This window comes from Peromyscus eremicus, chromosome 5, assembly GCF_949786415.1.
Source record: "Peromyscus eremicus chromosome 5, PerEre_H2_v1, whole genome shotgun sequence".
NCBI classification, from domain to species: Eukaryota; Metazoa; Chordata; class Mammalia; order Rodentia; family Cricetidae; genus Peromyscus; species Peromyscus eremicus.
This window is the reverse complement of record NC_081420.1, coordinates 126449151-126475636: the sequence shown is the minus strand read 5'-3', so window position 1 is coordinate 126475636 and position 26486 is coordinate 126449151. Positions and strand designations below refer to the sequence as shown.

Below are 26486 nucleotides of genomic sequence, written 5' to 3'. Positions count from 1 at the left end.
TCTGTCATTTCAATAGTCTGAGAGCTGAAGTGAGGGGACACAAGAGTTTTTGTAAGAAATCTTCATCCTTGCCAGACAGATGCACTACCATACCTGGTTTATGTAATGCCAGGAACTGAGTCCAGGGCTCTGTGCACACTGGGTAATTACTCTACCAGCCGAGCGCATCCCCACTCTATGCGTCTGCCTTTAATCTCACTAATAGGACAGACCAAGCTCCTTTTGAGCTTGCTGATCATTTCATCACCAACACTCAGGACTGCTCCTAGAAATGAGTGTGGATCCTCCCATGCAGAGGGACAGGTGTCCTGAAGAGGAAGGAGAGTCCTGAAGAGGAAGTGGTGTGGTCAAGCATAGCAAGGACACTATTGAAAGGCCACCTATGGGCTTAAAATAGCAAAATGGATTGATGGTGCCTGCAGATGCTAAATTTCCAGGCTGGTTTATCGAAATTGCTGTGTTCAGTAAAGGGGACCTGGGGGGCACTAAAGCCCCCTTGATGCCTCTCTGTCTGTGGCAAAACCACCTTCTGAGCCCATGTACCTGTGTGCTCTGGACATATTTTCTTTTCTGGGCTCTGCTCTTTCCCACAAGGGACTGGATGAAAGTTGTCAGACATCCTTGGCACTCTGAGGTGCAAATTCACCTTTGTGTCCCACCCCAGTGGCGACCTGAATGTGTCTACTTCAGACATCGATGCTTCTGTAAGGGTCTGATTAGAGCTAAGAATTATTGAAGATAAAGTGTTTGCAAACCACAGGAACACAGGCCTTATTGTTCTCTGTGACACTCCAGAGCCTGGAAACTTAGATATCTGTCTTCTGATGTGTTCATCGTCATTACTGGGAGCCAGAGGGTCACTGAGCAGAGTCTCTAGAGGGTCACTGAGCAGAGTCTCCAGAGGGTCACTGAGCAGAGTCTCCAGAGGGTCACTGAGCAGAGTCTCCAGAGGGTCACTGAGCAGAGTCTCCAGAGGCTTTTTGAAGGAACACAACCCGTGGGGTTGCACTTGGTGAGCAGCCTAGGTTGTTGTTTCCTCAGATCTATTTTTAGTTACAAGCAGGGACCCACGTGCATGTTTGGTAGGGACAAGACCTGTAGACTCTCCCCACAGGTAGTTCAAATCCACATTTCATGTATCATCCAAGTAGGAAACAACAGAAAGTTTGTTTTTAGCTTGCAGAAACATTAAAATTTTCATGATGGTAAAAGACAGAACATGACGGAGCAGTCTCTCAGTTCACTCTGCCTTTTGCTGTGAATTAAATGCACGTGTGCCTGTGGGACACCATCTCTTCAGCATCTGGGAGTCTGAAAACCACCTTACGGAGTCCAGCTGACAGATACACTCTCTTAGGGATTTTTTTTTTTTTTGCTAATAATAAATCACAAAGAAATTTATTTTAAGACAATTTGTTGGTATACATACAATTTTATCATTTAAAAAGACCAAAGTGAATTTGTATGTTAAATGAGAACATGCTTTTCTGTATTTTATGTTTATTTTATTTTGGATTTTTGAGACAGGGTTTCTCTGTGTAGCCCTGGCTCTTCTGGAACTCTCTCTGTAGACCAGGCTGGCCTGGAACTCAGAGATCCACCTGCCTCGAAAGTGCTGGGATTAAAGGCGTGTGCCACCACTGCCCAGGTATTTTTATTTTTAATTAAATTACAATTACAGCGTTTCTCCCTTCCTTTTCCTCCATCCAACCCCTTCTATGTCCCCCCCACTCAAATTCATGTCTTTTTTCTTTATTGTTATTATTATATGTATACAAACACATGAATTTATCACTACAACCTACCGAGTTTGTTTAGTGTTACTTGTATATGATTTCAGGACTCACCACCTGGTAGTGGATAACCAATTAGGGAGCTCATCCCCTAGGGAAGACTAATTCTCCTGCTCTCAGCTCTCCTTAGTTGCCTATAATTCTTTGTCTAGAGGTGGGGTGCTGTGGATTCCCCCTTCCCAGTCTGCATGCTAAAAGACATTTTTCTCCCAACCTTTAACATCAGCTATATGAACCCCAGCCTTCTCCGGGCAGATTCTTAAAATATCTGCCGTCAGCAGCCTCTCAAAGGGGAATGTTAATTGTTACCGTGATGTCAAAGAGGCCCCAAGAGAAGGGCCTGGGCCAAACTCAGCCTGTCACTCTCTGGCAGTGGCTGAGTGGGAGATAGACAAAACAGACACACAGGAAACCTGGTCCTCTCAGTTCCCCAAACAGCCCAGGCAGCAGGGCAGGCTGGTGCTGTGCAGCAAGGTTCTTACCAGGACGATGGTCTTCCAGACGACCACCTAAGTGAGAAGCAGGCCTGGGGTGCTTGTTTCCTTGTCTCTGCCCTTACCAAGCCGGAATTGGGATGTCAGGAGTTTCGGAGGAGGATCCCGAGGGTCTGGGCCCCCTGGGTCTGCCAGCGTTGAGCAGAGCTTGCTTAACCACCGTGGACAAAAAACTTAATGCGTTAAGTGAGAAGGTTGACAGACTCTTGCATTTCCAAGAAGATGTTACAGAGAAGCTGCAGTGTGTGTGCCGAGGCATGGACCACCTGGAACAAGGTCTTCATCGGCTGGAGGCCTCCCGGGAGTTTGGTCTGGCAGGGCCTGACAGTCCTCCTCCGGCCACTGCTCAGGCTGCATGGCCTGAAGTCCTGGAGCTGGTGAGGGCTGTGCAGCAGGAGGGTGCTCAGCATGGTGCCAGGCTCGAAGCCCTCTTCAAGATGGTGGTGGCTGTGGACAGGGCTATTGCTTTGGTAGGGACCACTTTCCAGCACTCAAAGGTGGGTGATGTCGTCACCCAAGGGAACGTGCCCTGGAGGAAAGGCAGCCTAGCTGACCGCCCTGAGGAGGTTGGTTCTGGATTCCCTGCCCTGGCGGGAGGGGGTTCCGGGACCCTGGTGGGGAGACTGGCCAGGAAATTATTTTTAGAAGAACTGGGGACATTGTTTCCTCATCATGCATTCTGTGTCCTGTTGATGGGGAAATGAAAGATAGAAACTTAGGGACTATAGACGGATTTCCATGCAGTCCACTGATCCCCGCTCTCTCTAAAAAAGGATGAGGTAGTGAATGGTCCAGTCAGAAGGTAGGTCCTTGGGCAACTCCTGGGCCACCTAGATGTGAGGGACAAACTAGCTGTGAGGAAGAGGAGGGTGTTGCACTTAACATTCCTGGGACTTCTCTGTCCCCTTTCTGTCCCTTTATACCTGGAATAAGAGACATGGTCAATTTACCCAACAGCCCTTACTCAACAACCCAACCCTCTCTGTGCCCGACACTGTGCTTTGTCCCAGAGTAGGCAAAGTGTGTAGCCGCCTGTGGGCAAATGAGTGTTGACAGTGACTCACGGGGGACAAGCAGAAGCCTGACCCTCCCCCAAGGTGAAAGATGGCATTTCTGGGAGTGGCTGTTCCCGAGGGTTGTATAATCACACCCTCTGGCTAATAGAAGCTTGCCCAATGGTCAAGGGTGTGTGTGTGTGTGTGTGTGTGTGTGTGTGTGTGTGTGTGTGTGTGTGTATAGGGAACACCCTGTTTGAGAACAGCTGAGGACCAGCCACTTAGCAACACCAGATAGCCTGGAGCCACCATTTAAGATTCTGTGATTATCACTTGCCCCTGGCAGGGAATGGATTGGGGTCTAATGAGGTCTGTGCTTGAAGAGGATGCCTTCCTTCCCAGCCCAGCAGGTCCTCAGCCACCCAGCTGTCCCTCTTCTTCCTGTCTGAAGCTCCTTCCTCCTGGAGCACACCTCTCCCTCAGCTCTCTGATCCCTGCTCTGCAGCCCTGGAAATGCTGGCCTGCAAAGAAAATGGGACACATGGCTCTGGCTACTGATAACCAGCCTGGATTTTGTGAAAGAAAAAGAATCTAATTACACTCCTAAAATAAATCGAATTAATGGCCTTAAAAAGAAAATTAAACTAAAATCTAAAATGCTTTTAATTTGATAATTTAACATGATAAAAGAAAAACATTTTTGCTATAGGAGGCCCTAGGTTTAATCTCCAACACCAAAGTGAGTGTGTGTGTGTGTGGGGGGGGCATTCAAGCAAATATAAATCCAAGAAAAACTCATGAAAATTGTCTCCTTCCAATTCCACCCCTGGGTCCCCAGGAGACTCAGTTTCCAGGTTCCTGTGAGCTATCCAGGTAAAGGTTTTGTAACTAAAAGCACATTATGTGGGTAAAGCCTAGCTAGCCTTTTAAAAATGTCATTTAAGGGGAGGTGTAGCAGCACTTGCTTGTAGGATGATGAGGAGCTTAGGGCCAGTCTGGGCTATATGGGGTCTTGTCTAAAAAAATAAAAGGTCATTCCAGGGGCTGTGGGTGGAGGTTCATTATGCCTTCAGTAAAGAAATTTCTCCTTGGTTTTCTGAGTGTAGGGAGTGAATTCTACCCCCTCCTGGGGGATATTTCTGCAACAAGATAGTAACTATTTACATAGCACATCACATTAGGAAGTATACCTTATAGTGTATAATGTACAGAGGATTTGAAGTCCACAGGAATATCGGGGCTGGAGGCAAACACTAAGTCTCCTGTGTGTCCTGGATGCTATGGGGTGAATGTTCTTGAAGAGGTTGTTTTGTTTTGCTTATGATTTTGAAGTTTATCGTATTGAAATATTAAAAATGCACATGAGATCCCATTTTCTATCCATCAGAATGAAAAGAGTAGTGGAAGAGGATTAAAATGTTGGATAATGTGCTTTTTAGAGGCAGTGGTCTCACATTTATATAAGGCAGAGAACTAAGTTGGAATGAGTGGTGTTGCTCAAAGGGGGCTCTTACCCAGCACACCCGAGGCCCACGTTTCAAACCCAGCACTACAGTAAACAAACAACAAGAAGAATTTAGCATTTGTGTCTAAAGGACAAGGGCTACCTCAGACACACAATTGTATCGCTGTTAGAGTATCCCCGAAGTAAACAGCTTTGCTACTATTTGAAGATAGTATTCAAGCATCCCCGAATGTCTTAAACTTCTTAAAATTCTTACAGTTTTCTTGTTAAATTAGACCTAAATGAAGCAATTGGTGATGTCTTATAAAGCTGATTTTTCTTTTGAACTCATAAAAATCTGTCTTTTTAATAAGGAAAGCCTCAAACATAACCACAAGCAGACAGAATGACATATCCTAAAGCTTTGACGTCTTTCACTAAAGGGTGGAGCATTGTTTAAAACCTTTTTGCATTTTCAGTGAACGACCTGTTCACAAACTTTCCTCCTCTTTCCTATTTCATTCCCTTCCTTATTTATTTATAAGAGCTGTTTGTGGGATAATGGGACTAACTGATGCCCGTGTTGTTATATATAGGCATTGCAGAGTGGGGAAGTCAGAGACTGTCATTTCATTCTTGCATGATTCCCTGTCTTTGCGGCCCCACTGCATCTCCCTCTGGTTTTGTGCTTAATTTATGTATCATTGACGTTCTGCTGTGTTGGGTCTTGTCTTTCCATTACATTGTCAATTGTTAATTGGATCATGACATGCTTCTGCTGTCAGGGATGAACTTGGAGTTCAGAGAACTCTGCAAACTGAGGTGGGAGTAAAGCTTAATGTCCTTGGTCTTGCAAGATGGTTCAGTGGGTAAAGACGCTTGCTGCAAAGTCTGAAAGCCTGAGTTAAAAACCAGTGGCAGAAGGAGGGGAATGAATTCCTGCAAGTTGTCTTGTGATCTCCAAGGGTGGGGCTCATGCTTACACACACACACACACACACACACACACACACACACTGAATGAATGAATGAATGAATGAATGAATGCAATACTTGATGCTCTGGGACCACAAAAGAGTGAGAAGGGAACAGGACTGAGAAGTGAGTGAAGCAAAGGAAAACTGGAGGGGAGTTTGGGAGATGGGAGGACTTTGGGGAACTGCCCTGGAGGATGAACCAAGGATTCAGGCCAGGAATGGAAAAACAAACTCTACTCTAAGTCAGATCAACATTCAAACTGCTATGGTTCTGGTTGAGATTGAATTCTGAAGTCAAATCATGCTTGGGGGATGGGGCACCCCAGTCAGTGTCTAACCCCAGCCTGGGAGCCGGGTGGGGACCCCACTTCAGCCTTCCCAGTGCAGCAGTGTGGCAGGGACCTGGCCTCTCAGTCAAACTTGCTGCTTTGAACTCTGCTCTCAGCACCTGGACGACCCTCCGCTTCACCGCTTCTCACTTTCTCTCTGTGAACCAGGAATCATCCCATTAGTAAATATTATCTACCTCAAAGAATGGACAGGAACCGGGAATCATCCCATTATTAGTAAATACTATCTGCCTCAAAGGGTGGGCAGGAAGAGTGGGCACTAATCTGTGAAATGTTTCAAAAGTGTGTCCAGCACACCAAAGTTAACCAACAGCTACAGCTCTTTTGAAACAGTGACCAGTGTCAAGGAACCACTGTGTAAGGATGCTGAACACTGGTCCAGAGACATGCCGGGCAGTTCTCCTTTAAACCTAAAAGGTCTGCTAGAGACCAGGGCCTGATAGACATGCTCAGAGCCCTATACTGGTCCTGATCACTCTGTGAGTGTCAGGGAGCTCTCCAGAAAAGGTTTCCATCTCTTGCTGGGACCCTCAGGGGTTTTGAACCTTTGACCAGTGTAGTCCCAAATGTGGCTCCTGGTGTTAAGTCACAGAAATAGCTCTGGTTAACATACCCTTGGTCCCCTGTACACCAGGGGATATGATTCACCAGTAACAGGCCTCTCTCCGACCCCAGTCACAGAGTTCCTTAATGGGGAACCCAGAGATACAAAACAGCTGAAGACACATTTTGTCTGCAGCATTAAAAAGATTTTAATTGATTTCCAACACTGAAGATTTAAATCTTTGGATTAAAACTCTAGGGATCCCTTTGAGGGTAGCAGAACTGTCCTATATCTTGTACATTTGTTGATCTGGTATGGTGGTGCACATCTTTAAGCTCAGTACTCAGGAGGCAGAAGCAGGAGGATTTCTGTGAGTCTGGTCTTTAGAGGAAGTTCTAGATCAGTCAGGGCTACATGGTGAGACACTGTCTCACAAAAAGGTTTATAGTTTATATGTGTAATTTATTGTATACAAATGATGCTTTAATAAATTATTTTTTATTTAATTTTATGTTTTAATAAGTCTGATTTAAACAAAAATCTAATTCCAGTTTCTCTTGTAAAACAAAGAAGATCTGGCAACTCTAGGCCCAAATGATAAAGCTCAGGTGGAGGTCGTTCCTCAGCTCCAAGGCTGAGGTTAGCCATTGACTGTGGTGCCCCATCCCCTAATCATGGATTTGACTTTGGAATCCACTCTCAACCAGAACTATAGCAGCATGAATAGTAGAGCTGAGTTGATGATTTAGGATCGAGCTGTTTTTCCCATTCCTGGCCTAAGAGCCTTGTACTGCAGTGTGTTTAGAACCTTCTCTCAGGAGGCCCAGCGCCCTAGCTGTTCAGTGAAGCACTGGGAAGGATGTGGGTTCTGGGTTTGAGACTAGGCTCATCCGGCCTCAGTGTCTTGTGTTTTTTTTTTTGTTTGTTTGTTTTTGTTTTTTGTTTTTTTTTTTTGAGACAGGGTTTCTCTGTGTAGCTTTGCGCCTTTTCCTGGAACTCACTTGGTAGCCCAGGCTGGCCTCGAACTCACAGAGATCCGCCTGCCTCTGCCTCCCGAGTGCTGGGATTAAAGGCGTGCGCCACCACCGCCCGGCCGGCCTCAGTGTCTTTATCCCCAAAGTGATAGTACTGTGCATCCCCTAACACTGCTGTGGATCATCTGAAATAAACCAACTACATCAAAGTGTGTGGTAGGTGGTCCACGGATGTCTGAATGATGTGTTTTTATGTGGTTATTTCAGAACAAGGAACAAGCAGAAATTACGGGAGTAAAGTCGAAGCATGTGCTGAGCCCCCGAGGTGAGCAAGCTGATCCCCCCAGGGGGCTGTGGGAAGGTGAGCTGCTGCACCTGCTTGTTTCTACTGCACACATAAGGGTTCAGAATCAAGTACCAAGTGCATCACCTGTGGCATGGTTGTTTTAGTTTTGTTTGGCTTTTTCAGACAGGATCTCATGTAGCCCAGGCTGGTCTCAAACTCCACCATGTAGCTGAGATGACCTTGAACTTCTGGTCCTCCTGCCTCCATCTCCAGAGTGCCAGAATTAAGGGTTTGGCTGGATTGCTTTTATAGAAGTTAATTCTCTCTTCAAACTTTACGTGTTGGCATGGTGGTGCACACCTTTGATCCTGGCACACAGAAGGCAGAGGTAGGCAGATCTCTGTGAGTTTCAGGCCAGCCAGGGCTACACAGTGAGACCCTGTCTCAAGAAGACAAATTTTTTTTTGAATAATGTTTTTAGGGATCTAAGGTCAGATTGACAAAACAAGGTATGCTAAGAGAAGTCTGGCTATGTCCTTCCTCCCTCAGGCCTTTATTTGTGATAATTTAAAAGGTTCTTATCTTGTCTGCCAGGTCCAGTCTATGCAAAGCACTTGTAAGTAGTTATATATTTACACATGTGCACACTCACAAACACCCTCCCTTCTTCTCTCAGTGTGTATTGGTCTGCATGTGTCTGTGCACCACTTGTGTGCACATTGTCTGTGGAGACCAGAAGAGGGCATTAGATGTCCTGGAACTGGGGTTACAGACAATTGTGAGCTACCTTGTAGGTGCTGGGGATCAAACCTGGATCCCCTGGAAGAGCAGGCAGTGCCTTTAACTGGTGAGCCACCTCTCCAGGCCCTATTTTCTCATTTTAAAAATGGCTGTACAACACTCCATTGGGTGGCTATTCTGTCACCCAGACACATCTCCCATGTGTGGGTTATGTCCAGTTTTGGCTTTTATCGATGTGGTATATGAAATGACACATATATGCCCATCTTTCCTTTGTGATCCATTTCTCTTAGAGTGCATTTCACCCCTCCTGTTACCTTCTAGAGAGCCAGAAGGAGGACGGACCAGTGGGGAGAGTGGAGAGGCTGCCTCTCATCATCAATACTTCACTGAAGGGAGCTGACTGCACCCAGGCAGGAGCCTCACCGAGGCAGGGAGTTGAAGTTCTTGGCCCAGGCCAAGTAGCCCCACCCACAGAAGCAGAATCCAGGCTTCCCGAAACATCCATTGAGAATACTGGGACGACCCTGGAATTGTCTGTAGCACTGGACAGAATCAGCGAGGTCCTCACCAGCCTCAAGATGTCACAAAGTGTGGGACAAGGAAACTCATCCAGCAAGTCCGACTGTTGGCTCTCAGAAGAGGGTGTGAGACTGAGTTCAGGGCCTAGCTCTCAGCCCTTAGGGCCACTGACTCCAGCCAGTGAAGTTCACAGTGGTGAAGCACTCCCCAGGTAAGGGATGCTCTTCTTTGTTGGCCATGGGTGGAATTAGCTGCACCCCTTGACATGCAGCACGGCCAGCGGGCCAGCGGCACATGCTGGGTGACCGCTGCATATGTAGAGCTGCTCTAGGCTCAAAGGGGAAGGTCTTATGTTTGGGATCCTGGGGGTACTGGAATCTTCCTGGCCATGAAAATTACCTGGAGATAGGGAGTGGAGTTTAAAAAGAAATATCCATGCCCAGAGATTCTGTTTCCTTTGGTCTGGAGTGATTCTCAGGTACCATTCTTGGATTTTTGTTTTTCATTCTAATGGGGAATAGGATTGAGAATGACTAACTTTTAGATAAATAGTTACTTCAGCAAATGGGTTTCACAGAGCACTCTGTCACATGCCAAGCACTGGTATAGACTTCTGCAGCCATCTCATTTTATTCTCCCAGTATTCCCAGCATGTGAAGTTGATTGTCATATTATTTTACTGGTGGTGAAATTTGGGCTGAGTGCTACCATCACACAAAGCTACCAAATCTATGTGCTTAACCACACACCTACTCCCTTGGGCCAGCATTTAAGTCCCAAACAATATGGTGATGAAGAAGGGTGGGGCAGACAGGTGGAGTCATTCTAGGGGCTTTTGGGAGATTTATGTCAGACGTTCTGGAGAGGTAGTGTAGCTAGAGTTTTCCTGCCTGGTCCACAGTCAGGACAAATCTCTCTCACCTGCCAGTCTCACGGCCTCTCAGAACTGACCAAGTAAACAAGGAGACTTATATTGGTTACAAACTGTATGGCCGTGGCAGGCTTCTTGCTAACTGTTCTTACAGCTTAAATTAATCCATTTCTATAAATCTATACCTTGCCACATGGTTCGTGGCTTACCGGCATCTTCACATGCTGTTTCTCATCATGGCGGCTGGCAGTGTCTCTCTGACTCAGCCTTCCACTTCCCAGCTTTATTCTCCTCCTTGTCCCACCTACACTTCCTGCCTAGCTAATGGCCAATCAGTGTTTTATTTATTGACTAATCAGCAACACATTTGCCATACAGAACATCCCACAGCAAGGCAGTGATGCCTGGGACATAGCTTTGGGAGCTGTGCTCAGTAGAAACTGTAGAAAAGAGAGCTGGCTGGCTGTATCCAGTCTGTATTCAGTGTCATGGTGCAGCCCTGCTGTATCGTATCGGCACAGACTCTGAGGGCCCTGCCTTTCTAGGCTTTTCTCAGTTACTTGATGCTGGCCGCACCTGCCCCAACTCCCTTAACCTATTGCAGAGACCACAGGACCTGGCGCTGGGAGATTATCTAGCCTCTTTTTGCTGTGGTGATGGGTTCTGGAAGGAAATGGGACCCCACTGGCACCCCACACACTCTGACCCAGGGGCCTTGACAGGCTGGAAGGAGGGATACCTGGTAGATGTGCTTGGATCCAGGCCAAAGCTCTGAATGTAGCGACCATGGTAGGCATAAACTTCCTGTAAGGTGTTAGGGATCCCTAAAAACCTCTCAGTGAGGAGCACTGTCCACCCCAGTCATAGCCCTGTGCTGAATTTCAGACACATCAGACTAGAAGCAGGTCTCTGGAAGTGGGGAGGTCACCACCTGCCCTTCCCCACCTAGAATGTGTTTTTTGAGGAAAGTAGATTGAAAATTAAGTGTTAGTTCTGACCAGAAGGGACTGCTTGTATGGGTATCCTGAGACCATTCCTGAACTTGGCAGCATGGAGCTTATGGTTAATTGGCAATGTCTGTGGTAGGCATGCTATGTGGTAGGTAAGGAAGCTCTGGACACCAAACACGACACAGAGCTGTGTGACACTGGGGTCACCTCCTACCCCACTGGAAGAGAAGGCCAGAAAGGGCAGAAGTGGCCAATGGCCTTTTCCATTGACCACCTGGATACTCCTCCAGCAATTGGCTTGTCAAGTTTTGTGGACCCTTTGGTCTGAGGTAGGCTCATGTGACTCAGCTTGGATATCACCTTTCATCCACTGTGGTCACTGATGCCTATCTAGTCCCAAGCACTCCTGCCAGTGCTTAACTGTAGACAGTCTGCCAGGTCTCTCAACTGCACCACTTAGGGCAGCTTCCATTCTCAAAAGCCTAAACCTCAGAGAGCAGCCTAGGCTTTCAGCTGCTGGAGGAAGGTCTTGTATTCTTCTTTGTTCTTGTTATTATGACAAATGACATGTAACATAGAATTTACCATCTATCTTAGTCTGTTGAAAGGATGATAAATGGCGCTGTTGGCGGCACTGGTTACTGCATGGAAAGGTTACAAGCACGACAAAACCCAGTGTTAGTTTTTAGAGCTTTATTAGGAGGGAAAAGGAGGGAGGAGGAAAGCCAGGCCTGGAGAGAGAGAAAGATGGTGATGGTGGGGAGCAGAGCAGAGCAGAGAGAGAGCAGAGAGAGCATGGGGTCTGTGTCCATCTTTTTAAGGCACGTACCTAGTCATCAGCGCACATTGATGACGTAAGACGCAAGACCTTTTGCTTAACTCCTGAACTGCGCATGTGCGGTCACGAGCTAGAGTAAGGGCAGAATCCTAATGTACGTGTGTGTGTGTGTGTGTGTGTGTGTGTGTGTGTTTAGCTGGGGATGGAATGAAGGGCATTGTGTATGCTAGATGAAGGCTCTACCATTTCACCCCGGCTCATCTTAACCATTTTTTATTTCTTCTTAAAAATCTAAAAGAGCCATATTTGTGTTTATTTTTGTAAACATTTTTAAACAAAGATGTATTTCTTTATCTATTTGTTTATGTGTATACATGTCTATGAGAGCATGCACACTTATATTTGCAGGTATATGTGCCCATGTGCATGATGTCAGAAGAAGGCATCAAGGATCTTCCTCTACTTCTTTCTGTCTATTCTTTTGTGGCAGACTCTGTCCTTGAGTCTAGGGCTCATGGGGTATTTTGTTGTCATTGTTGTTTGTTTTTTGTTTTTGTTGTTGTTTTATTCTTGCTAGGCTGGAAGCCCCAGTCATCCTGTCTCTCCCCCTGTCACAGCTGCAGTTATAAACTCATGAGATGCCCAGATTGTTACATGGGTGCTGTAAGATTTGAACTCCAGTCTTTGATTGGCAGCCATTTCTCCAACCCCAACATTTTCAGAGCTTCAAAGTTGGAGGCTAATTTTCCACAAGAGGATAAATGAAGAACTAAAATATTGTTAATCTTTACTTAACTTATGATTTTATATCATGTACACTACAAACTCAAATTTTTATCTTCCATAGCCCATTAAAGATTATTAGTGAAGGGGGAACAATGTAACTATATTTTAATTAAATAAAAATAAAGCAATCATGCCTAATGTTGCACAAATGATGGCTAGAAAACATAATTTAGGCTGAGCATTGGTGGCACACGCCTTTAATCCCAGCAGTCAGGAGGCAGAGCCAGGCGGATCTCTGTGAGTTTGAGGCCAGCCTGGACTACAGAGTGAGTTACAGGAAAGGTGCAAAGCTACACAGAGAAACCCTGTCTCGAAAAACCAAACCTCCCCCCAAAAAAAACCAAAAAACATAATTTAGTATCTTATTATCACAAATACTATAATATGAATGCTATTGAAGCAATTTTGTCATTTGTATTTGTAAATCTCTAAGTATTTTATTTTTACTAGCACTTTTAAAATCTTAACAAATCCTTTCATCAATTGGCTTAAAAAAAAAAAGACAAAATTATTAGGACACTGGACTACCATGATGGAGAGATATTCTGTAGAATACACAGTTCTGACAAGGCAGTGATTGAAGCCAGGAACTTGCACATGCTAAATGTCTTAGTTTGCTTTCTGTTGCTGTGATAAAACGCTGTGACCAAAAGCAGCTTAGGGAAGAAAGCTTTATTTGACTTATAGGTTATAGTCTACCATCAAGGGAAGCCAAGGCAGAAACTCAAGGCAGGGACCTGGAGGTCATGAGGTTTGCTCCTTGTGGCTTGCTCAGCTCTCTTTCCCTTTTCTCTTTATTAATTTATTTATTCTTTGTTCATATATTACATCCTGATTGCATTTTCCCCTCCCTCCTCTCTTCCCAGTCCATCTCCCCACCACCCTTCTTCACCAGATCCACTTCTCCTCCGTTTCCCTTCAGAAAAGAGCAGGCCTCCCAGGGATATCAACCAAACATGGCATAACCAGTTGCATAAACCTTCATATCAAGGCTGGATGAGGAACCCGGTAGGAGGAAAAGGGTCCCAAAAGCAGACAAAAGAGTCAGAGACAGCACCTGCTCTCACAGTTAGGAGTCTCACAAGCACACCAAGCTATACAACCATAAGGTATATGCACAGGGCCTAGGTCAGACCATACAAGCTCCCTGATCATCCCTTCAGTTGCTAGGAGCCCCTAGGAGCCCTGCTTAATTTATTCTGTGGTCCATATTCTTGTGGTGTCCTTGACCTCTCTGGATCCTACAATCCTTCCTCCCCCTCTTCTGCAGGATTCCCTGAGCTCTGCCTAATGTATGGACTGAGGGTCTCTGCAGCTCCGCTACCTTTTTCTTATCTAGCCCAGGCCCATCTGTCTGGGCAGAGTGCTGACTATAATAGGCTAGGCCCTGACACATCAATTAGCAATTAAGAAAATGCTTCCTTGATATGGACACAGGCCAGTTTGATCTGGACAATCCTTCAGTTGGGGGTTTCCTATTTCCAGGTGACTCGAAGTTTGTGTCAAGTTGACAGCTGAAGCTAACTATGACACTAAGCAATGCTTTGCTGCTGAGTTTCATCCCCTGGAATTCCTTGTTCGGAACCTCAGGGCCATATTTCTCTCTGCCCAGGATCTCTAGCCATGTGCAAGAGATGGATACTGCTGGGGAGCTGCTTGAGACACAAAGGGGCATTCCCGTGGCCTCTGCAGAAGCACCAGCAGTTACCCAGCCTGATGAGCAGGACCCACATCCCAAAGGCCCTGGAAATGAGCTGGAAGAGCAGATCCCTAAGGGAGCCAGACCATCTCTACCCCTGCCAAAGAGGGGTAGCGACAATGGAGGAGTGAGCGCAGAGGAGGAGGAGGGGCCTGGGGCTGAGCCTCTCACAGGACCAAGCTTGGCTACAAGGGACTGTGGAAATGAGGCTGTTGGGACCACAGGCCTGCAGCAAGACACAGGCCCAGGAGCAGGGAAGCCTGAGCCAGGGAAGGACCCTGCAGCCAAGGGCTCAGGGGGAACAGAAGCTGGAAGGGGGATGCCTGCTCCTGCCGAGGCTGCCGTCACGGTTCTCGGTAAGTGGGGCCGTGGCTCAGCTTAAAACGGCCTTGAGGTGAGTGGCTGGGAGCCTTCCTACACCTTCCATAGATTATGTGGTTCTGAGGAAGCCTAAGGTTCTGGAGAGTTAAGTCTTGGTGCTAGAGTCCAAGATACAGAAATGTGAAGGATTAGACTCAGGTCTTGAAATGGCTTTGATGGTTGGGAAGTGGGAACCTCTGGAGCCAACTGGGTAGATTTCTCAAAGCAACTTCCCCGCCTGAGGGTTCCACCACTGGCACCATTTTAAATGAGAGCAGACAAGAATGCAAAAAACACAAGGGCTAAGGATGTAGCTCAGTTGCTGGGGTGTTTGCCTAGTATGCGCAAAGCAGAAGCTCTGGGTTTGATCCCCAATGTTGCATAAAACCGAACGTGGTATGGCACGTCTCCAATCCAAGCATGTGGGAAATGGAGGCGTGAGGATAAGTTCAAGGTAGTCCATAGCTACATAATGAGTTTGAGGTCAGCCTAGATTCCATAGGATGCTCTCCTCTCAGAGAGGGGGTGGAGAAGAAAAGAAAAGTAGAGAAAAGACACTGACTGATATGTGTAAGACACAGTGAGCCATTTCCACTGCCATTTGCAATGGGGTGGAAGTGGTGAGATTTTGACCTACTTGTCATTCCTGAGGGGTGTTAGGTGTCTCTGTGTTCTTCTGCCACAAAGACCTTCAGCTCCAACAGTTCAGGAGTCTCCCTCCTGGTGGGAGAATTGTCTGCGGAGCACTCTCTACACTCAGGGAACACGCAGGATGCTTCAGGACAGGCGAGAACAGACAATGACCCAGCCTCAGCATCTTCCAGCCATTTGTGCAAGAACCGCTTTGTAGTGTTGTGACTATTGCATGTTTCCTTTTTAAAAAAATAATTTCATGTGACGTTTCTAGGTGTCACTATATTACCCAATTAAACATTCACATTACCCAATTAAAATGAATACCGAGGGCCAGTTCACAGGTAAAGGCATTTGCTGCCAAGCCTGAGTTCAGTTCCTGGGACCCGTATGGTGAAAGCTGAACCAACTCCTGAAAATTATCCTCTGACCTCCATGTGTATATGTGTGCCATGGCACGGCACGTACACACACACACATACACACACACACACACACACACACACACACACACATACACACACACAGAGTAATAAAATTAAAAAGAAAAAAAAAACAATCCTAAATGTCTCCCTACAGTCTTCCCAAGTGCTAGCTGCTCTTTGCTTCCTTTCTAGATCCATTATCCCTCCTCAGCAACCCATGCCCTAAGAGATGCTCACCGTGGGCTCCACCACAGGCTCTCTTGTCCTCTGGGATCTAGTTGAGACCAGCTATCAGGGTAAAGGCTGAGCAGTGAGGATGGTGTGTTTGTTTTTCTAGCTGTCCCCCTCTCACACTCCCTTGACTAGTTCCCATAGCCCCATTGCCTTTGAACATAGCCACCTCATGAAAATGTCGTGTGCTCAGCTTCCTCTCCTGCCAAATGTGTAGCTCCATGGGGTAACTCTAGAGACAGGGCTCTGATGTGGGGGGGCTGTAAGAAGGGCAGTGAGCTTGCCACCTGGTAATCCAAGTGACGTTTAGTGGGTTTAGGAGGGGAGGGTACTTGTAGGAGACTCATGGGTTCTCTGTTGTCTCTCTACAGATGACAGTGCAGCACCCCCAGCCCCTTTTGAACATCGGGTAGTGAGTGTCAAGGATACCTCGATCTCAGCAGGCTACACAGTATCCCAACACGAAGTCTTGGGAGGGTAAGTGCAGCATCCATCTGGGTGAGGGGCAGAGACTGGAGCATGGAGGCTGACCTGCACAGAGAATGAACAGAGGTCTCCCTGGAATGCCGGTGGCTGTGCATACGAGGGGGGAGAGGTGTAGGAGATTCTCAAAGTAGGACAAGGGAAACATTCCTGAGGTAGCAGGAGTGCCAGGCATGGGAGCGGTAAGTAGGCTGATATGATGTAGAATGGATATTCCCATATCCAGAATAGACCATGGTAAGGCCAGGAGGTTTTCCCCTAGGTTACAGAGATGATCGTATGATTGTGAGTGGTGAAGATGTGATTTTCTAGACTTCGGGTTAGCCCAGGGGTGAGTGATGACTAAGACAATAGCCTGAGGTGTAGGACAGACAGTCCATACGGTGTGTATGAGGAGAAGAACGGTGGCCCTCATGAGTTTGGTAGGCTTTTCATATTCTCAGCTTCCTGTGTACCTGTGTCTCTGTAGGGGCCGGTTTGGCCAAGTGCACAGATGTACAGAGAGGTCCACAGGCCTTGCATTGGCAGCCAAGATCATCAAAGTGAAGAACATCAAAGACCGGGTAAGACATGTGCCCCAGGCCAGCCAGATCCTCTAGCCAAGACCCAGAAGCTTCCATTTCCTCCCTAGCAACCTGCTCCAGCTCCCTCCATTCCAAGCAGGAACCTTGATGTATTCCCTCCCTCTTTACCTTGGCTCTCACACACCAGTCAGTCAACCACATTCCTTACTCCAGACCTCATTGATGTGGATGGCCTGGCATGGCTCTGCCAACATGCTTGCAGGACCTTGGACACCAAGGGCTCTTTCTTCTTGGACCTCCTGTCTGTGGTGTGAGTGGGTGGATTGAACCAAGGTCCCTTCTGTTATAAGAATACAGTTTGAGTGATGAGTTGAGGAGACCTGGTGTGACAGCAGAAGTTGGAAGAAGCATAAGATGTGTGTGTGTGTGTGTGTGTGTGTGTGTGTGTGTGTGTGTGTATGAATGTGTGACTGTATGTGTGAGGGTATATATGTGTGAATGTGTGTATGTGTGTGAGTGTATGTGTAAGTGTGTAAATATGTGTGAATATGAGTGTGTGTGTGTGTGTGTGTGCGTGCGTGCAACTGGGCACACATGCACACATATTGGGAGATGCAAGTGGCTTCTCTTCCTGACCTATTTTCTTGGAAAACCATTTTTCCTCTGGTCCCACAAGGAGGACGTGAAGAATGAGATCAACATCATGAATCAGCTCAATCATGTGAACTTGATCCAACTTTACGATGCCTTTGAGAGCAAGAACAGCTTCACCCTGATCATGGAGTAGTGAGTATCTCAGGGGTAGGGTGCTAGCTTCTATCAAGGGCCTCATGGCAGGGACGGGAAAACTTCAGTCTACACAAAACTCCCTGGCTCTGCTCCTCACAGCCATGCCCAAACCATGCCACCCTCTCTGGTTTAGTGCTTAAAACCTGAGTGTGGAAGTTGGAGGACAAAGTATTTTTGTCACAAACCAGTAGTCAGCATGTCTGATCTGATCTGAAGATATTATGCCAGTTTGGTCTAAATAGTTGTTAATGATTATGTATGAATGATTAATTGATAGAAATTGGAAAACATAGACAGAAATTGGAAATTTTTTCTATCTGGTTTTCATGAAAACATAAACAATATCGATTGGACCCACATCTATGTCTGTAGAGGTGTACTGCAGCTCACTCTGTGTAGAGGTGTACTGCAGCTCACTCTGTGTGTGGGTGTACTGCAGCTCACTCTGTGTGTGGGTGTACTGCAGCTCACTCTGTGTGTAGAGGTGTACTGCAGCTCACTCTGTGTGTGGGTGTACTGCAGCTCACTTTGTGTGTGGTGTACTGCAGCTCACTCTGTGTAGAGGTGTACTGCAGCTCACTCTGTGTGTGGTGTACTGCAGCTCACTCTGTGTAGAGGTGTACTGCAGCTCACTCTGTGTGTGGTGTACTGCAGCTCACTCTGTGTGTGGTGTACTGCAGCTCACTCTGTGTGTGGTGTACTGCAGCTCACTCTGTATGTGGTGTACTGCAGCCCACTCTGTGTAGAGGTGTACTGCAGCTTACTCTGTGTAGAGGCGTACTGCAGCTCACTCTGTGTGTAAAGGTGTACTGCAGCTTACTCTGTGTGTGGGTGTACAGCAGCTCACTCTGTGTGTGGTGTACTGCAGCTTACTCTGTGTGTGAGTGTACTGCAGCTCACTCTGTGTGTGGTGTACTGCAGCTCACTCTGTGTAGAGGTGTACTGCAGCTTACTCTGTGTAGAGGTGTACTGCAGCTCACTCTGTGTGTAGAGGTGTACTGCAGCTCACTCTGTATGTGGTATACTGCAGCTCACTCTGTGTGTAGAGGTGTACTGCAGCTCACTCTGTGTAGAGGTGTACTGCAGCTCACTCTGTGTGTAGAGGTGTACTGCAGCTCACTATGTGTGTGTGTGTACTGCAGCTCACTCTGTGTGTGGGTGTACAGCAGCTCACTCTGTGTGTGGTGTACTGCAGCTCACTCTGTGTAGAGGTGTACTGCAGCTCACTCTGTGTGTAGAGGTGTACTGCAGCTCACTCTGTGTGTGGTGTACTGCAGCTCACTCTGTGTGTAGAGGTGTACTGCAGCTCACTCTGTGTGTGGGTGTACTGCAGCTCACTCTGTGTGTGGTGTACTGCAGCTCACTCTGTGTGTAGAGGTGTACTGCAGCTCACTCTGTGTGTGGTGTACTGCAGCTCACTCTGTGTGTGGGTGTACTGCAGCTCACTCTGTGTAGAGGTGTACTGCAGCTCACTCTGTATGTGGTATACTGCAGCTCACTCTGTGTGTAGAGGTGTACTGCAGCTCACTCTGTGTAGGGGTGTACTGCAGCTCACTCTGTGTGTAGAGGTGTACTGCAGCTCACTCTGTGTGTGTGTGTACTGCAGCTCACTCTGTGTGTGGGTGTACAGCAGCTCACTCTGTGTGTGGTGTACTGCAGCTCACTCTGTGTAGAGGTGTACTGCAGTTCACTCTGTGTGTAGAGGTGTACTGCAGCTCACTCTGTGTGTGGTGTACTGCAGCTCACTCTGTGTGTAGAGGTGTACTGCAGCTCACTCTGTGTGTAGAGGTGTACTGCAGCTCACTCTGTGTGTGGTGTACTGCAGCTCACTCTGTGTGTGGTGTACTGCAGCTCACTCTGTGTGTGGTGTACTGCAGCTCACTCTGTGTAGAGGTGTACTGCAGCTCACTCTGTGTGTAGAGGTGTACTACAGCTCACTCTGTGTGTGGGTGTACTGCAGCTCACTCTGTGTAGAGGTGTACTGCAGCTCACTCTGTGTAGAGGTATACTGCAGCTCACTCTGTGTGTGGGTGTACTACAGCTCACTCTGTGTACTTGCGTACTACAGCTTACTGGTGTACTGTACCTCAGTGGAGTTGAGCCTTCTCTTAGGCCAGAAACTAACTCTTGGCGCTGAAGCCGCAGACTAGGGGCCATTTTTATCTTTGTGCTTGTGTTGTTGTTTACCTCAGACAGGGGTAATGAGAGTAAAACATTTGTCATAATGAAAGTAGGAAAAACAGTGGTCTCAGTGGTAGAGTGCTTGCCAGGCATGTCTGAGACCTGGGGTTCAATCACTAGTACTGGCCAAAATATTTGGGAAAACAGAGAAAACTTTTGTCTCACATGTGGTCTAATTTGCCTATTTAGACTTCTTTTTAGCTTTTCAGTTAATTAACTTATTAATTTGTTTTTTGAGACAGGGTTTCATGTAGCACATGTCTGGAATCATTGTGTAGCTGTGAATGATCCTGAACTCTTGACTGTCTTTTCTCCACTTCCCAAGTGCTAGGATAGTAGCTGTGGGTCACCGTGCCATGCTCGCTTAGGCTTCTTGCCATGTGGGTGCTACCTGGCACTCCCAAGCAGCTGAATTTGAAACCCTAATTTAGATTATCCAGGTTCAAGGAAAACCTTCTGTGGCATATGTGTCAGAACAAAGAACCCAAGCCAACCCCATGTGGCAGTGTCAGGAGCCCTTGGTAACCAGCCTTGGCATTCGGGGGCCTAGGCGACTTCAGGCATACCGAGACTGGATGCTCCCAGGCCCTCTGAGAGCGGCACTCAGTTTGACCCTCGCTTCTTACTTGTGTCTGGCAGTGTGGATGGAGGGGAACTCTTTGACCGGATCACGGATGAGAAGTACCACCTGACGGAACTGGATGTGGTCCTGTTCACGAAGCAGATCTGTGAGGGTGTGCATTACCTGCACCAGCACTACATCCTGCACCTGGACCTCAAGGTCAGTGGTGTGCCGGCCCAGATCACCGGGGCCTCTGGGGCTTCCCTTCCTGGCTCTGCCATTTCCTAGTTCTGGCATCTAGAACAGACCTGTTATTTTGCCTCTCTATTCCTGTTTGGGACTTATAGATAATTGTGCCTCTTTAAGTGTTGTTTGAATATTAAATAATACAGTAGCCTTTTTCTTTCGAAGTGTCTTAAAATTAATTTTTTGGTCTGGAGAGATGACTTAAGAGCACTTGCTGCTTTCCCCAGGGACCTAAGTTCAGTTCCTAACATCCACATTGGGCAGCTCACAACCATCTGTAACTACAGCTCCAAGGGGTTTGATACCCTCCTCTGGTCTCCACAGGCACCCACATACACATGGCATACACTCACACAGACACACTTCCATAAAAATAAACCTTTAAAATTGCTTTTTAAAAACCTCAAGGGGTGGGCCTGTGAGATTCTTGGAAGAAATGTTGCCAAGCTTGATGATCTGAGTTTAACCCCCAGGTCCCACATAGTAAAAAGAGAGAACTGACTCCAGCAAGGGATCCCGTAACTTCCATACATATATCACAGCACATGAATGCACATGCATCCCTGTCCCACCCCCCAGACACACCCATACCCATACACCCCCCCCCCCCACAGTCAAATAAATAAACAATGTAATTTAAAAAATAAAGTTCAAAGGGAGAGTTCTAGAGGAAGTGGGAGAGGAGTAGGAAGTGAATATGATCAAAATACATTATAAACATGTATAAAATTATGAAAGAATAAATAAAGATCCTTGGAGTGGCTGGAGAGATTGCCACACAATCATGAGGATCAGAGTTCAGGTCCCAGCATCCACATAACAAGCTGAGTGTCCCATACAGCACACCCTAGAGTATATGCCTGTAACCCCAGTACTAAGATGAGTGGAAACAGGATTGCTGGGGTTACCTGCTCCCAGAATAACTGGGGAAACAGGAGTCCCAGTTTCAGGGAGAGACCCTGCTTTAAATGAAGACAGGTAGAGTGATAGAGAAGGCTATCCAATGCCCTCTTCCAGCTCAGTGCATGTGCTCAGGAGCATGCATACACTCACACACAAATAAGTACATGAAAGTATTATTTTTAAAGTTCAATGGGTTGAGGAGACGGCTCAGTGGGTAAAGCGCTTGCTGTGAAAACGTGAGGACCTGAGCTCAGAATTCCAGTACCTGGGTAAAGAGTATCATGTAGTATCTTGTGTCTGTAATCTCACTAGAGACAGAAGATTCTAGGGTCAGCCAGTTTAGCCAATAGGTGAGCTCCAGGTTCAGTGAAAGACCCTGTCTCAAAAATAAGGTGAAGAGCAATAGAGGATTACACTCATTGTTGACCTCCGTCCACTACACATATGATCATACACACCCACACACAGATATGTACATACATGCATATACCGCACATATATACATTCATGCGCACACACAGTTTAAAAGCTTGTGGTAACAAGTATGGGTAACATAAAAATGTGTAAAATATGTTTTTCCCAACCAGTCTTCATGAACATAGGCCTTCTGTATGAGTGACTTAGCATTACACAGGAACACCTACAAAGGGTCATAGGATACATCCTGATTTACATTGTGGTGTGTGAGTGTGTGTGTGCATAGATGTGCATATTCCATGATACACATATGCCACAATGCATTGTGTAGAAGTCAGAGAGCAACTTTCAGGAGTTAGTTCTGTCCTTCACCATGTAGTTTCCAGAGTCAAAGCTGGGCATCAGGCCGGGTGGCATATGCCTTGACCAGCTGAGCCATTTCAGTAGGCTTGTGTCTTATTTCTTTTTCTTTTTTTGTTTTTCAAGACAGGGTTTCTCTGTGTAGTTTTGGAGTCTGTCCTGGATCTCACTCTGTAGACCAGGCTGGACTCGAACTCACAGAGATTCACCAGGCTCTGCCTCCCGAGTGCTGGGATTAAAGGCATGTGCCACCACCGCCTGGCTCTGAAAGACTTAAAAAGAAAAATTTGTCAAGACCACAATTTCAACCCTATGGGTCATAGTTATTACTGCTGACTTGCAGACATTGCCCTCCCCAAGAATTTGTTTTTAATTCTTTGTGTGTGTGTGTGTGTGTGTGTGTGTGTGTGTGTGTGTGTCCGTGTCCGTCTGTCTGTCTGTGTGAGAGTGTACAGGTGAGTGCAGTTTTCCATGGAGACAAAAAAGATGGTGTCAGATACACTAGAGTTATAGGTGGTTGTGAGCTGTCTAACATGGGTGTGGGAAGAACTCAGGTCCTCTGCAAGAGCATCACATGCTCTTAACCACTGAGCCATTTCTCCAGCCCCCTATGCCAACAACTGTTCCGTTAGTGCAGCTCATTTATTTTTATTATGTCTAGCCCCGTATGACTACCCTAAGCCATTTGCTTTCCTTGGATTCTGAGAGAAGGAGGCCTATGAACAAATAAGTGTGAGAGTTGTAGGTTTCCTTAGCCAGGGTAATAAGGCTAAAATGTCTCCCCCCTCCTTCTCTCTTCCAGCCAGAAAACATACTGTGTGTCAACCAGATGGGACATCAAATTAAGATCATTGACTTTGGGCTGGCTAGAAGGTAAGGCTCCTGATATTTTGACAAAATCCCTTCTTCAGTGGCACCTACAGCTCTCTGGAATGTACTTACCTGTCTGAGATCTAGCCATTTTTTTTTAGTTTGGAGGTGGATGTAAGAAATTCTCACACAGAGACTGGTGGCCTCTGGCTTGCTGTTAACCCCAATTGCAGTGGGGTTATAGTACAGGCTCCATTTGTCCTAAAAGACTGTAGAATTAACTGTACTTCAAACCACCTGTGTGAGCAGAAGACCGTAGTTACCGGGGACTGCTGACCAGGGTTCAAGGCAGACTGGATTCCATCAGTTCTCCATTCTGCTAGGGGCCAAGCTAGGTAGTACATTCACTGCCATCCTTGCACTCGGAGAAATCTCTAGCTTAAAATGAAAACACGAATGTGAACAGGGTGGTGCCATGATAAGTAGATCTGGAGCCGTTGAAGACTAGATTGGAATTTAGTACAGTGGTGGCATAATGACATTCTTGCTCATATGGAGAGAGTCACGAGGCCTAAATGGGATCTTATATGGGTAGTGCAAATTCTGTTAGGTCCTCAAGTTTCAGTACATTAAATGGATATTGTTTACAATTTAAATTTTTGTTACATTTATTTATGTGGGAGCAAGGAGGCACAGTGCATGCTGTAGATTCTGTGTGGAGATCAGAGGACAGCTTCCGGGAGCTGGTTCTTTTCTTCCTGTGTATGCTAAACTAAGGAGGACACAGTAGAAGATGAACACACACACACACACACACACACACACACACACACACACACACACACGAAGAAAGAGAAGGAGAGGAAGAAGAAGAAGAAGAAGAAGAAGAAGAAGAAGAAGAAGAAGAAGAAAAAGAAGAAGAAGAAGAGAACACTAAAGAAGGAAAGAAGGAACTGGAATGTTAGGCTCAAAAGTTTGAAAGGCCACTGAATCTTACCACTCAGTAACTTCATTATGGTACCTTAACACTAGCCTGGGAAAATTTCTCATTAGAGAAATACAAACCGAAAGTACAATGTGGTTCCATATGTACCTATATAAATGTCTACAGTACTAAAACACACACACACACACATACATACAGGAGAGGGAGAAAAACTATAGCAAGTGTTGACTAGAATGTAGAGAATTCTGATCCTTTATGGAATGTAAGGAATGTGAAGTGGAGCAGACACTGTTGGTGTCTTGAACTGTGATTCTGCATGCCAAGTAAGATATATTGGTCTCCTCTCCTCTTCAGATTGTAAGTGGCTAGAAGGACTGTAGTTTTCTGGTCTACCACTAACTTAAAAAGGCTGGAAGGCATGTCTGAGGGTCCAGTTATTCCCTAGGAAACTTTGTATGTAGTATGAGTGTTGAGTTCAGGCAACATACTTGATAGGTAGGGTGGGGAAATGTTGCCTTTTAGAATCAGCATCTGCCCCCACACATTCTCTCCCATGGTGCATTGCCTTCTCTCCTTTTTTCTCAGGTACAAGCCTCGGGAGAAGCTAAAGGTGAACTTTGGTACTCCGGAGTTCCTGGCCCCAGAAGTTGTTAACTATGAGTTTGTCTCATTCCCAACAGACATGTGGAGTGTGGGAGTTATCACCTACATGCTGTGAGTACTCAGGGGCCTCGTTCTGGGCGGGGCTTGGGTTAGCCATCTTACTTTTAGAAGCAGAAAATCACAATTTGGGAAGTGTTCTCAGGAACATTCATAGAGAAGCAGGGGAGTGAGACTGAAGAAAGGCAGTCAGCTAAGGGTGTGCCACAACTGGATCTTACTTCTAGATACTGAAGGAAAGTGAGGACATAGCTGTTCCTAGGTATGGTTGAGGAGAAGGTGTTAGTGCAGATATGAGGGAGTGAACATCCAGAGTCGATTCATGCCTTTGAGTCATAGTAAAAGCTTGGGGATCCAAAGAAATGACTCTGGGTTAAAAGCATTAATACTCTTCCCTCTGTCCAGAGGGCTGGGTGTACAGATTGAACAGAGATGATTTCAGCATGATGAGAAGCACTTTTAAGTCTATGCTTAGAAGACAACCAAAGGGAATCTAGAATTGTGAGCTGTGCTCACTAGAGCTAGATTAGTAGCTTGGCAGAACTCCATTGATTCATGTTAGAACTCTGAACTTTTGAAGTCTTAGTGTGACAATAGCATAGACAGGAAAAGACGTCGGAAACATTTCTCACTTTTTGCATACCTCAGACCTTTACAGCTTGCATTGACTTTCTTAGACTCACAACTTACATAAATTTTAAACATTTTCTTTTTCCATCTAATCATTTACCGTGAGACACAGGTGGTTGATTACTGAGAGCAGTCATTGCAAAGCAAGTTCTTTTAAATAAAGGAAAAGTTAAAAAAAAAAAAAGTATACTGAAGCCTGTTTTGTGAGTTTATATCTCTCAGTGTGAAGTCTGTCAGCAAGGTAAACTGTGCCTGCCTTTCTCAGCTGGAGACCTAGTAGCTCTAGAAAAGTGAAGCCTAATTTTACATATGAAATGAGTGGGACAGGCAGCTACAGCCTTAGCGGGAGGAGCTGGGTGTTTGCTGCTGTTAACATAAGGCCACAGTTAGCTGCCAATATTATCAGAGATCTCAGAAGGATAAATTCTAGCAGGAAGTATAATCCAAATGGCCTATGCATCAATTAAAATGATAATGACTTACCTCTACCTGGATGGTTTCCCTAGCCTCCCTGGGTCTTGATGGCTTCATTGGGGGCAGTGGTCATAGGTCACATAAGACAGCATAGCATCTTTAGCTGCTAGACCCAGAAGGTCTCAGAGATTTTCCTGTGGAGGAGGAGCCTGAGAAAACTGATATACCATGTCAAGGCAGAGTAGGGTAATCAACCCAACAGGGTCCACAGTTTGGGCAAGGTCTTGGCAGCAGGTGAGGCATGGGGCAGTTCTTTTATCACAGTGACCACAATCCATGTAGAGTTGTCTATGCCCCATTGTCTTCTTTGGAGACTGTAGGGTCGTTGCTAGGAGCTGGCATTTCTATCATGGGAAGCTTTTTTCATTAAACACTTTAAATGCCACATTCAGTAGATTTCTGAAGAATTCGAGGACCATTATCTATTTGTATACCTGATCTAAACAAACCTTACTTGCTTTTAGTTACTTGCTTTAGGCTTGACCTTAAAAACATACACAGGAGGCTAAATAAAGCTTGTCACTAAATGAGTTACATTTGTACTTAGCATGACTATGAGCCTAGTTCTGAGCACATTAAAGAATTTGATCATTTTTATAAGGTGACTGACCTAACTTGCATGTCTTAATTATTTTTAACAGTTTACAA

The 26486-nt window shown here is 46.1% G+C and overlaps 1 protein-coding gene across 2 annotated transcripts in view; it reads left to right on the top strand.

Annotated features, from left to right (window-relative positions):
• Mylk3 (myosin light chain kinase 3) overlaps positions 1–26486 on the top strand; it is a 52639-nt gene that overhangs the window by 10787 nt on the left and 15366 nt on the right. The window contains exons 1-10 of one of the 2 annotated variants that reach the window (XM_059262664.1): positions 2368–2853; positions 7839–7932; positions 8923–9331; positions 14118–14560; positions 16225–16330; positions 16806–16899; positions 17537–17646; positions 20470–20611; positions 23121–23191; positions 24660–24788. In XM_059262664.1, coding sequence (XP_059118647.1) covers positions 2368–2853; positions 7839–7932; positions 8923–9331; positions 14118–14560; positions 16225–16330; positions 16806–16899; positions 17537–17646; positions 20470–20611; positions 23121–23191; positions 24660–24788 — 2084 coding nt within the window. Of the gene's footprint in view, positions 1–2367; positions 2854–7838; positions 7933–8922; positions 9332–14117; positions 14561–16224; positions 16331–16805; positions 16900–17536; positions 17647–20469; positions 20612–23120; positions 23192–24659; positions 24789–26486 lie in introns of those variants that run through there. The other variant, XM_059262665.1, reaches the window with a different exon arrangement.